We start from the raw sequence: 13,811 nt of genomic DNA, 5'->3' as shown, positions 1-13,811 counted from the left end.
CAGGGATCTACTCTAATCCCAGTCAACAAGAAAGAATCAAATGTCACTTTTGCTTTACCAGTTGGAATTGTCCCAGACTTCCAAGCTCCTTTATGAAAGTCATAATTGAGTTAATTTCTTCTAAGGATAGACATTGATGTAGTTCCTTTTGATAGTTTTCACCCTGTATTGGTAGGGGGAAAGAACTTAAGCAATTGTTAAAAAGTCAAACCATGTTCAACACAATTACCCCCAATTACCTCTCATTTCATAAACCAATCAAATTTCGAGTTCTATAAGCAACTGAGCTAATTAATGTTAAATAATACATAGCAACTTCAACTTGTCACAGTGGTGTCTGAATATTAAGAAAGGTTCATATTTGACAGGGAGGACCTGGATAAAATAGCTCAATGATGCTTTTGTAGTGAGGTTGGGGAGATGCTAACGTGTTATAAAAATCAATCCGGCCGGGCGCGGTGGCTCACGCTTGTAATCCCGGCACTTTGGGAGGCCGAGACGGGCAGATCACGAGGTCAGGAGATCGAGACCACGGTGAAACCCCGTCTCTACTAAAAATACAAAAAAAAAATTAGCCGGGCGTGGTGGCGGGCGCCTGTCGTCCCAGCTACTCGGAGAGACTAAGGCAGGAGAATGGCGTGAACCCGGGAGGCGGAGCTTGCAGTGAGCCGAGATCGCGCCACTGCACTCCAGCCTGGGTGACAGAGCAAGACTCCGTCTCAAAAAAAAAAAAAAAAAAAAAAAAAAAAAAAAAAAAATCAATCCATGTTATTTTGAAGCACTCTGCTCTGTTCATTGGCATTTGCCCAAACATGACAATAGATGTGAATCCTTAAAAAAATTAGTATTATAATTCAAGTCTTCTGATGTCAATCTGGAGCACTCACTGCTACTCTAGACTACCTCCAAAGAGTTCTAACATTTCTTTTAAAGTATTCTATAATACATGTAATGAACCTGCACATGTACCCTCTGAACTTATAAGATGAAAGAAAAAATTAAAAAATAAAAAAGTATTCTGTAGCATACAATATGTATTATTAATAATATCCACAAACATTTCATAATCCCAGCACTTTGGGAGGCCGAGGCAGGCAGATCACGAGGTCAGGAATTCAAGACCAGCCTGGCCAACATGATGAAACCCCGTTTCTACTAAAAATACAAAAATTAGCTGGGTGTGGTGGTGCATGCCTATAGTCCCAGCTACTTGGGAGGCTGAGGCAAGAGAATCGCTTGAACCCAGGAGGTGGAGGTTGCAGTGAGCCAAAATCATGCCACTGCACTCTTGCCTGGGTGACAGAGTGATACTGTCTCAAAAAAAAAAAAGAAAAGAAAAAGAAAAACAAAAAGAAAAAATAAGAAATTATGAACACTTTACTTAATTTTCAACCCATAATTTTATCATAATCAGTCACTTACATGCTTAGTTGACATAAAAATAATCTTAGTCCAGAGGTCAGAAAAAATTAAGAAGTGTGATATAATAGATAGCCAATTAATTTGAAGTGAATTACCAAGTTGCTGAATTGCACAATAAAGAGAATGACACCTTCTAAGGAATGACTTGAAAAAATATTTATCAGTACACAAATATGCACTTACCTTGAAAACATCTGATCTATAAAGTCTCTGAAATATCTCAGAAAATATGGAAAGTGATGATTCATTAGGGAAGAGAAAATTGAAAGTGTCATTTAAAAGGAATTCTTCTGTATTTTGGTCCTCAAAATCCATATTCTCATTATCTTGAAAATTTAAATGCTCGTGTACCTTCGAAAGAACAAAAGCACAGCAAATATTTTTCATCGATTTACTTTTAAGACAATGGAATTACTTCTAAGACATGATTTATTTCCTGTTGGATTATAGATCAGAACTGACATCTAGTGGTCTTTTTGGAGGTCAACAGTTTTATATATGTGAGTAATGTTTTTTTAAAGATACAATTTAAAGACACAATTATTTAATGTACAGTATAAGAAAATTAACTAATATAAAGTCACAGTTTATCTCAATACCCTTTATAGCCGAAGAATATGCTCTCATGGAAGATAATACATAACATTTCTTTCTGAACAACAGATTTTAAAAAGCATAATACAATTAGGTATGCATGCAAAATAATGAAAAAATGACTATTTAAAAGTGTCAATTAATACAGTTTTAAATTTTTATGGAGAAATCTTGGAATTATTTAACCAAATGTCTGAGCCATCTATAATGTAATTGGTTTACCGGAATAATAGTTTGAGGACATAGAAATGTTATACGAAGCTATATTCTAGTTATACATAATTTTATTTTCCCCTTCTTCCTTTTTTCCCACCCCGTATTCCAAGGTACAACTTTCTATAGACTAATTTAATAAATTATTTTTTATCTTTTTGCCTCTAAGGGCTATGTTAGAGGAAAAAAAATACGTTGGGGGAGATAATATGAATGAGTGTATTTAATTTGAGAGGAAGGAAAAGAATCAAAATGGGCAAAAACACTTCACTCTACACATATCAAAAATTTCAAAAATTCCCATGGTTTTTTTAAACTAAATATAAACCAATTTTAAACTAAATATCTATACGTAAAAAATAAAAGTTATCTTTTTATAACCTCATGTAAATACGCCAGATAATCTGTTACTTTCTATTATCTACACATCCTCTTTTTTCCTTTAATGCATACTTGACTTCATACCACATTTATTTCACAAATAGTACTTGCACCATAGAAAAATTCATGTTTGTTTTACAGAGACACATAGGCAGGATTGGACTCATAGATTCTCCACATACTAGTTAATTCTCTGAACCACAGTGAATATAAGCCTACAGTACTTTTGCAAATTGCTATTTATTGATTGGTTACTATGAATGAAAACAACAACAACAACACACACACACTGATCTTTCACCACAAGGTAGAAGCTCACATGAGGCCTTTGGCATACTGACCTGGAGCACTACAGGGTACATGAAACTGCCATAACCAATATCAAAAGTTAGAAGTTGAAAGCAGAATCTGCATCTAAAATGAAAACACAAGGTACCACAAAAGTAAAGATACATGCACATGTATGTTTATTACAGCACTATTTATAACAGCAAAACTTGGAACCAACCCAAATGCCCATCAATGATAGACTGGATAAAGAAAATGTGGCACATACACACCATGGAATACTATGCAGCCATAAAAAAGAATGAGTTCAAGTCCTTTGCAGGGACATGGATGAAGCTGGAGACCATCATTCTCAGCAAACTAATCCAGGAACAGAAAACCAAACACTGCATGTTCTCACTCATAAGTGGGAATTGAACAATGAGAACACATGGACACAGGGAGGGGAACATCACACACCGGGGCCTGTTGGGGGGTGGGGGGCAAGGAGAGGGAAAGCATTAGGACAAATACCTAATGCATGCAGGCCTTGAAACCTAGATGATGGATTGATAGGTGCAGCAAACCACCATGGCATATGTATACCTATGTGACAAACCTGCACATTCTGCACCTATATCCCAGAACTTAAAGTAAAATAATAATAATAAAAACTATATTCTCTTGCTACATTTACTCTTATTTGGTGTCAATTAATAATCACTATTGTTAAATTTCAAGAGCAGTGGCTTGGATAATGTAAAATTACATGTGATAAATTTTTGGATTTGGATTCTGTTTTATTTCTTACAGAAAATAAAAATATACCTAAATATTCATAACACATTAAACTAAGCAATAAAGTTAATCCATGGAAACCTAAACATGAAGAAGAAAACTGTCCTACTCCTACATGCTAGGTACTTATTCACATATAAATTATGATAAGGTTTAAATTGATGTGCTTCCCCCACTTTTTGACATACTAGATTTAACACTTCCTTAGAACAAAGGCAATAAGTTATATTCAAGTAAACAGATATGGGAATAGGAATTATTGAATTTTCTTAATAAAGTTCTTCATTTTCTCCTCTGCATTATGAAATCAGTGGGATATTTCAGAATGAAATTCATTATGTATAAGTAAAATTACACCTAGTCAATGCCAAGTATCTATGATAGAAATAGTTGCACTTGAAAAGGGGGCTGCAGTTAAAAGATTAACTTTGCAAATGTGTACTTTACTTCTTGTTACCACTATTTAGATACTACTGAGTCTGCCACACGTTCTAAAGTTTTAGGATCTATAAATATGGCCACATATGTTTAGAAGATCATATTTGTATATTGACATAAAATTTTCCAAGTAACACCTACTTATGATAATTAAGATACATTTCCACCATCAATTTTTAAAAGATAGGTTTCTTTCTTTCTTTTCTTTTTTTTTTAAATTAAAATTTGTTTTTTACCTATGGAAGGTCTTTGGTCCCAGAGCAGATGTTTCACTGAATACTTCAGCCGCTAGCAGGAGTTTGCCAATTGCTTCCTTCATAATATCAAAAGCCTGTTGAGGTGAACTGGCTCTCAGGAATGTCTCAAAAAATGTTTGCAGCTGTGAACAAAGTAAAGTATTCACTTGTTAAAACAATAGCCTCAGCTTGTCTATCATTTTTAAGGTAACCAATTTGAAGGATTGTTCTAGGTTATCTCTACTTGTCACACCCAACTCCCACCCCCACCTAATCAGCAAGTTTGGTAATCTAAGATACAGGTATATTGAAAGAGCAAGGTTTAAATATCTTGTAATTTAAATTTCTTTAGAAATGCTTACTCCATTTTATTTTCCTCATTTCACAGTATCTAATCATGGAAAATGCAAGTCTTGTCAACAGAACTCCAGTTTCATTTGTAACTCTACTAACTAGGTGAGCTGGGCTCGCCACCCACTGCTCTGAATCTTTGTGTCCTTCTCTTTAAATTGGAATTAATATCTACCAACAAGAGAGATGTGAAGCCAAATTAGAAGAAAATGTATTTGAAAATCATGTTAAAGTATGAAATTCAAATGTTAGTTTTTTATTATTATCAATTTTGGGGGCATATTAGAACAAAAATAAATATATCAAAGTTGCTTCTTCCTCATGCCATTATTCTGTGCAGTATCTAGCCAACAAGAGAAGACTCTGAGAGAATCCCAGTGTCCTGTTACTGTTTTAATTCTTAATTATTTCATGTGGATAGAGAGTATAGGGCAGTATTACAAAAAAGGGGGAATAAAGCTCAGTTGTGTCATCTTAAAAACACAATCGTTAGTATCACAAATAGCTGTTTTTATTTGCTTAAATATTAAAATGATAAAAACAAAACTACCTCTTGAGGATGCTGCATATCAAAGTTCAAGTGAATATTTTTTTTAAATATAAAACAAATCTCATATTGATTCATAAACTTTCTCTGGATAAACATACTCTTTTAAAGATGAAGAACAAAAAATATTTTTTGAAAAAACATGCAGCAGGTATTCTATTAATGTTTTTTGGAAAAACAGACTAAATCTATCCAGACTACACAGGATTTCAAAGTGAAAAACTTTTGTTGCTATGATAAAGAAGGACAAATATTGGCCTGGATTGCCTGTGGAAAAATGGTAAATGTGTCTTCTCAATGCACAAGCAAAATTCCCCCAAGATAAACAAATACTGGCTTCATAACCTTTCCAGTTGAAAACAGAAACCTAATAAGATTACACATAGAGACCCTAAGAATGCGTCATTAGTATTTGGCAATTGGGATGTTTTTCCATTTTACTAAGGAAAATAAATGTAATAATTGTATGATTGAAAGAAAACAAATTATTGCTAACCTAAAAATGTTAACACCTTTGATTCAAAGCAGAGTAACATTATGTTTTTCTAAGTAAAAGTAACTCATCATACATTCGTTTCACCATATTATGTAGAAAGGTTTATGTGTGACATTGTTGCATTTTCTATTTCAATGTTACCTGAATATCACAGAGGCTAAGGTTAATAATATATGAAAGTTGGAAATGTCTATGTAGCATATGAGATAAATAAGATAAATTATAAGATTATATCTCCATGAGGAAGAATAATTAGCAAATTAATGTCTTAGGGTTGCACTTATTTCTCTAAAATGAAAATGATTATTTCTTAATTTCTTAATGTAACAGTGAGCATTTAAATATGGGATACCATTCAATTCAACTTTTAGAGAACTTTAGCCTTTAGAAAGCCCTGTGTTCTGTGCTTTGGGAGACAAGTTGCGTAGTACATAGACTCTAGAAGTAAAAACGTCCAGGTTCAACTTTGGTTTTGTGCCAAAGTTGTTAGACTTTGTGGGATTAATAACAGTGCCTACTATTTATAGAGGTATCACTGAGATTAAAGGAGAGAATGTACATAAGGAATTTCACCACCCAGCACATCCGTATTCAATACATGTCAGCTCCTTTTATTTTTTATTAATTAAAACAAGACGGCCGGGCATGGTGGCTCACGCCTATAATCCCAGCACTTTGGGAGGCCAAGGCGGGTGGATCACCTGAGATCAGGAGTTCGAGACCAGACTGGCCAACATGGTGAAACCTCACCTCTACTAAAAATACAAAAATTAGCCGGGAATGGTGGCACACACCTGTAATCCCAGCTACTTGGGAGGCTGAGGCAGGAGAATCACTTGAACCAGGGAGGCAGAGGCTGTAGTGAGCCAAGATCACACCAATGCACTGCAGCCTGGGTGACAGAGCGAGACTCCGTATCAAAAAAAAAAAAAAAAAAAAAAAATCCAGATGAGTGTGATTCCTTCTTTTTAATTCATTCAGTATAGTGGCAAGCAAACTACATATGCTAGAAATGAAGGTAGAATCATGCAAGTGCTTAATACGAATTTTTTAAAAATCATAAACTTTCAAAGTCTCCCAAAGAAGGCACAACTTTTATCAGTTCTTGTAACTAACTCACTTAGATTAACTAAGTGAACCACTTTTTTGAGTGTCCGGTTACATTGCAATTTGTTACTCTAATTGTATTTCCTTGGTCAAATTACATGAGTTCTGTGAGTCTCAGTGCAGAATGACAGAACTATGCTCAATGATCTCATGAGACAATGACAAATCTGAAATTATTTGATGTTAATTCCATTCAAATACCACCGGAAGCTGAACAATTTCACCCATGCACTTTCTTAACTCACAAATACCTGAAGGAGCACCTTCACCTTTGCTGCTAATTTAAAACAGTCAAGCCATTAACTCAAATATTAAGGAGACTTCTTCCTCTCCTTATCAACACTTCCAATAAATGTTTTTGAATTAAATAAATGTGAGAATGTAAGTTCGCAAGGAAATCGGTACATTGGCAATAAAATAAATATGAATAAAAGAACATCTTGTAACTTTTAACATGACATGAAACTATTGTATAAACTATAAATTTTCTTCCTTCAGTGTAAACTTTAGTGCAAAATAAATTATATAGAAAATGACCTTGTAAGATCATGGTCGTAAAACCAATCAGCTAACGCATCATCATTTGTTTGTACCTGTGTAAAATTCAAGCAATAACTAGTAAGGTATTTACATTTTTACAACATTGATCCATTCAAGCAACTTACGCAGATACAAGTGGATGGACTAAAATTTTCAATTAATTAAAAATGGAAGGACAAGAGCAACAGAATGCACTTAAAAGCATATAGAAAAACTTGGATCATGTCTGATATCTTTTCCAAGGTGTCCTTGTTATCTACTTCATTCCACCACATATTTTACAACTCCTCCCATGTTATGTTCTGGGTTCCGCTTCATTATTTCTCTCCATCCTCCCATAAGACCTTGCTTGGGTGAATTGATCTCAATGTCAACACGTCATTTGTTCCGTGTTAAACTTGCCAACCTTCTTGTCTGCTCTTTCTGCTAGACTGTGAGTTGTTTTTTGTTTTTGTTTTTGTTTTTTTTGGTCAGGAACTGTCCCATTTTATCTTCTGGATTCCAGTGACTAATGCTAAGTAGGTATTCCGTAAATACTGTTGAATAAACAAACCTATGACATTACAGAAACCACAGATACCTTGATAAGAGAAACACCTTACTGCAGTTTCTGGGTAACATCACTTTCCTCAGGATGGCATGCTTATCTCTTGCTCCCATCTCATGAGAGAGGGAGAATATAAATTTCTCTGGTGTCTTGTAATAAAACCTTTGAAGAATAGAAGCCTACAGCTGTTTGAGAGAATTTTAGAGATAAGAAAATTTAATCTATGAGTTAGAATGGAGGATGAAAGGTTTACTAATATTAGGGTTTTTCAAAGTAATGTTCTTGAATGAGAAACCATAGCAGAATGTCATGTTTAACAGCATTGTACCTTACTAAAGTATACCAGGGTTTCTCTTGATGTTACTGTGTGTCAAAGAACTTTTCATCTTCTCAGATTAAAGAATATTGGTACTTAAGTCAGATGAGGGAATATTGGTACTTAAGGTCATTTTGCACCAACGTCATATTAAAAGATGCTCAATATCACACTAACCATTAGGGAAATGCAAATTAGAACCACAGTGAAATATTATGTCACACCCATTAGGATGGTGACTAACAAAAACAAAACAGAAAATAATCATTGGTGAGGATATTAAGAGACTGGAATCCTTGTGCTTTGGTGGTGGAAAAGTAACATGGTACAGCCACTTGAACAGCAATTTGGTGGTTCCTGAAAAAATTACAAATAGAACTACCATAAAACCCAGCAATTCCACTTCTGGGTATACAATCAGCATAATTGAAAGCAGGGTCTCAAAGACATATTTACACACCCATGTTCATAATAACATTATTGACATTTGAAGGCAACCCAAACGTGCATCAGTAGATGAAGGGATAAACAAAATGTAGTATGTGCCTACAACAAATATTAATCAGCCTTAAAAAGGAAGGAAATTGTGACACATGCTACAACATGAATGACTCTTGACAATATTCGCTAAGTGAAATAATCCAGTCATGAAGACACTGGATTATTCCACTTATATGAGGTATCTAGGGTAGTCAAATAAATAAAAACAGAAATTAGAATGTGGTTGCTGGGGACTGAGAGGAGGGGGAAATGGGGACATGTTTACTGGTTATATAATTTCAGTTGCACAAAAAGTTCTAGAGATTGGTTGCACAATAGTGTAAAAATACTTAATGCTACTAAAGTATACACTTAGAAATGATTATGATACATTTCACGTTACATGTATATGACTACAATTCAAACTTTAAAAAATAACTTTGCAGTCTTCACAGCTGCATTTTCTCCAATTATCATGTGTATCCACTTGCTAATTTTGTAACACCAAAGTCCCCAAAAGCAATTATTTCAAGGTTAGAAATTTTGCAAAAGAAAATGAAGCAAAAAATAACCCCTCCATTACTGTTTCTCAGTTCCTACAAATAGTGGAAATATTTTCTATTTTCATGCCACCTACTTTTTAGTCTCTGTTTTATTCTTGAACACCTTTTTATCCTTGAATTTTTTATTCAATTTTTTAGGACGTGAAATATCAACAGCAAACTTGAATACTGATAAGAATGAGCTAGAAAAGAGGGCAAATCAATGATAGAACACAAAATCTAGGGGATGATCATTTCAGGTTTTAGTCAATGCTTAAAACGAAGGATGAGGTAAGAGCTCAGACCCACCTATATCCATGGATAAAGCTAAGGGCACTTAATTAAATATATAAAATCCAGGATTCTATGTTCTTTGCCCAAATTAAAAGGTCAATAAGGATGCATTCAGATCTACCTATTTGTAATACAGCTGGAATTTAAGTCTATTGTTTTGATATCAATTCATATTATTATTTTGCCTTTTTCAAAATCAACAGGAATCTGCCTGACTTTGACCTAACCAGTGTGTCTCTCAGCCTATTGTGAAACTTTTTTTTTTTTTTTTTTTTTTTTTGAGATGGAGTCTCTCTCTGTTGCCCAGGCTAGAGTGCAGTGGTGCCATCTCGGTTCACTGCAAGCTCCACCTCCTGGGTTCACACACGTCATTCTCCTGCCTCAGCCTCCTAAGTAGCTGGGACTACAGGCGCCCACCACAACGCCTGGCTAATTTTTTGTATTTTTAGTAGAGACAGGGTTTCACTGTGTTAGCCAGGATGGTCTCGATCTCCTGACCTCGTGATCCACCCACCTCAGCCTCCCAAAGTGCTGGGATTACAGGCATGAGCCACCACACCCGGCCAAAACTCTTAAAATGAATCTGAAGTAACCCAAATACCTCAGAATTTCATCCTAATATTTTTATATATGAAAATCTTTGGGGCCGGGCGCAGTGGCTCACGCCTGTAATCCCAGCACTTTGGGAGGCCGAGGTGGGCGGATCATGAGGTCAGGAGTTGGAGATTAGCCTGACCAACATGGTGAAACCCCATCTCTACTAAGGCAAGAGAATCACTTGAACCCGGGAGGCGGAGCTTGCAGTGAGTCGAGATTGTGCCACTGCACTCCAGCCTGGGCGACAGCGAGACTCTGTCTCAAACAAAAAAAAAAAAAAAGAAAAAATATCTTTTTTTGATTGTCCTATATTTCTCAATAGAAAAAAAGTTTGTAAATTTAAACTTTAGAATTTCAGTGACTGTATGGCTCTAAGTTAAAAAAAAAAAAGTTCTTCCAAATAGTTAAAATTATTGGTCGTACATAATTAGTCAGAACAAGAGAAATACATTACAAATCATATTAAATAATTTATAGAATAAAAAGTAAAATTGTATTGGAAATACAGCTCTGATTTGTCTGAATGTATGTCCCCACCAAATACCATGTTGAATTGTAACCTCAGTGTTGCAGGTGGGGCCTGTTGAGAAGTGTTTGGGTCATGGGGGCGGATCCCTCATGGCTTGGTGCTGTTCTTGTCATTGTGAATGAGTTCTCAGGAGATCTAGTTTTTAAAGTGTGGTGCCTCCCGGCCAACCCCTCTTGCTACTGTTTTCACCATGTGAGATGCCTGGTCCTCCTTTGCCTTCTCTTATCAGTAAAAGCTTCTTGTGGCCTCTCCAGAAGCTGACCAGATGCCTGCACCATACTTCCTGTACAACCTGCAGGATGGTGAGCCTATTAAACCTCTTTTCTTTATAAACTACACAGTCTCAGATACTTACAGCAACACAAGAATGACCTAATGCAGTCTCTCAGATAGATATGGTTTTTTTTCTTTTTCTTTTTTCTTAGACAGAGTCTTGCTCTGTAGCCAGGCTGGAGTACAGTGGCGCCATCTCAGCTCACTGCAACCTCTGACTCCCTGGTTCAAGTGATTACCCTGCCTCAGCCTCCCAAGTAGCCAGGATTACAAGCATGCACCACCACGCCCAGCTAATTTTTGTATTTATAGTAGAGACAGGTTTCACCATGTTGGCCAGGGTGTTCTCGAACTCATGACCTCATGATCCGCCTGCCTCAGCCTCCCAAAGTGCTGGGATTACAGGTGTGAGCCACCGCGCCCAGCTGGTTTCTTTTTATTCAATTAATTCATATATCCATTAAAAGAATGCCACTTAATGCTAGCACAAGAAGAGTTCAGCATCAGTATTAATATTCTTTTAAATATAAACATGAAGAAAATATGTTCACATAAATACACAGACGTGGATGGAAGGGTTTAGTTATAGCAACATGGCTCAGTTCTTTCAACTCCCTCCAAGGTATATGTTAAAAATTACATAGTGGTTTATCATGAAATATTCACTCTTGTTGAAAACAACCTGAATTGTGAAGGATTTGTTACCTAGTGATTAGCATCCTTCACTTGCTCTAAAGAACATAGTTAAATTTGTCTGTTTCTCTCTTTTTTTTTTTTTTTTGGCAAATGTTTTTTCACCTTTGAGTAACCATCATTATAATATCAGAGCTAGCAAAAGCTGGGTCTTTCTTCTGAAGAGCAGAAGGATGTGTAAGAAGAATGGGAAAGAACAACCTGCTTTAGAGGTATCTTTTCAGCAAGATCAAACTTCAGAAAGTTTGAATGTATGATCCATATGAAAGGTGAAGTTCTGGGCATTGACTCTCTCAAAATTGTCCATGTGCCTCTGAGCCCCTCGGAGAGTCATCAGGGATCCCCAAAGGCATATGACACCCAGCTCTGGATACGGCTGCCTGCCTCCACTCCAAAATGCATCTGAGAAAGCTGTGGCCAAAAATGAAGTGCTAGTGAACATCCTGGACCCTTGGAAGAGGAAGGTGATTTAGAAGGAAAAAAATCAGATTTTTAACAATAGAAGAAAAAGAGAAAAAAAGATTAGAGAAATGGAGAAAAATGACTAAATTACAAACCTAAGTAGTGATATAATTTTTTAGTTTAATGCACATGTTGTATTTGAATATAATTTGGCCAGCCATGGTGGCTCATGCCTGTAATCCCAGCACTTTGGGAGGCCGAGGCAGGTGGATCACCTGAGGTCATTAGTTCAAGACAAGCCTGGCCAATATGGCAAAACCCCATCTCAACTAAAAATACAAAAAGTAGCCTGGCATGGTGGTACTCATCTGTAATCCCAGCTACTCGGGAGGCTGAGGTGGGAGAATCATTTGAACTCGGGAGGTAGAGGTTGTAGTGAGCTGAGATCACGCCACTGCACTCCAGCCTGGGTGACAGAGTGAGACTCCATCTCAAATATATATACATTTTATATATATATATATAAAATATATATACATTATATATATTATATATACATTATATACATATATACGTAATGTATATATACATACATTATATACATAATTATATACATATATACATTATATACATATATACATTATATATACACACATATTATATATATATACACATTATATATATATGTATATATATATATATAGAGAGAGAGAGTTTCTATGTTGTATTTAATAATAATCACTACCCTTAGCCAAGCTGACACTATGTGGCAGACACTATGCATTTTACATGCACTGCTTTGTTTGTATTCATAGCAATGCTATGAAGATGGTTCTCATCATTCTCATTTTATAGATGAAGAAAGTTGGGGTTGAGAATGCAAGGTACATGCCTAAGGTTATACAGCTGGAGGCAACCAATATGGGTATTGAAGCCAATTTGCTTTGCTGCAAAGCCCCAGCATTACTTCTGCCTTTGTGTTTTTGATCATATTAGATTTAGGACTATGGATGGACCATAGTCCATCCAGAAGAATGAATCACCTGTGTTTTTACTTTGATCTAAAATATGTTCGAAACTGTCACAATTCTCAAGCACATGCCTTTACACCCACACAATTAACAACTCAACAACTTGAGAATTTATGTAGCCTAATTACCTTTTGGAAAAACTAAGAATATTTCTTTGTAACTTAAATCAAATTGCCTAGATCAAGAAAAAAATTCGTGTTAACTCAAAATGATTTAAGAATACAAATACTCTCATCATTTGTTTTAGTTCACTGAAAATTGGCTTGCTTTAGGGTAAACCACAGAAAACCAAATTGGCTGAACCTAAATTAGGATACTTTTACTCATTCCTTGGAATTATATTAAAAACTCCAAAATTTAAATAAGTTTTCTGTTTCCAGTGACGTGTATAATTTTACTCATTTGTACTTCTTCACAGCCCTAAACTTTATAGCATATATTAAACTTGGAAATTCAGAATGTAGATTCTATACAATTTAATCAGTTTCACAGCTGAAAACTTTAAACTCTCCCACAAGCATATAAGGGAATTGTTCAGAAGCAGAGTACAGAAATACAAAAGGCTGTGAATAGAATAAAAATTTAATTATTTGCTTTGAATGATAGACCCTTGATTGCATTATATTCAACCTTCTTAGAAAACTGGCAGGTTTTCTTTATTACCCCTTCTGGAATCTCTCAGTGGGATATAAAGGAGCAAAGAGATTTAACAGCAAA

General features: G+C 35.4%; 1 protein-coding gene across 2 annotated transcripts in view; it reads right to left on the bottom strand.

Moving 5' to 3' along the window:
* The window catches only part of CPED1 (cadherin like and PC-esterase domain containing 1), a 315,288-nt gene that overhangs the window by 172,298 nt on the left and 129,179 nt on the right, over positions 1-13,811 (bottom strand). For both annotated transcript variants that reach the window (XM_003261250.4, XM_012512038.2), the window contains 4 exons: positions 4,350-4,492; positions 2,952-3,024; positions 1,606-1,773; positions 59-163 (listed from right to left, as the gene is read on the bottom strand). In XM_003261250.4, coding sequence (XP_003261298.2) covers positions 59-163; positions 1,606-1,773; positions 2,952-3,024; positions 4,350-4,492 — 489 coding nt within the window. The remainder of the gene's footprint in view (positions 1-58; positions 164-1,605; positions 1,774-2,951; positions 3,025-4,349; positions 4,493-13,811) is intronic.

Source organism: Nomascus leucogenys, chromosome 13 (assembly GCF_006542625.1).
Source record: "Nomascus leucogenys isolate Asia chromosome 13, Asia_NLE_v1, whole genome shotgun sequence".
Classification (NCBI taxonomy): domain Eukaryota; kingdom Metazoa; phylum Chordata; class Mammalia; order Primates; family Hylobatidae; genus Nomascus; species Nomascus leucogenys.
This window is presented reverse-complemented; position numbering and strand designations above follow the sequence as displayed.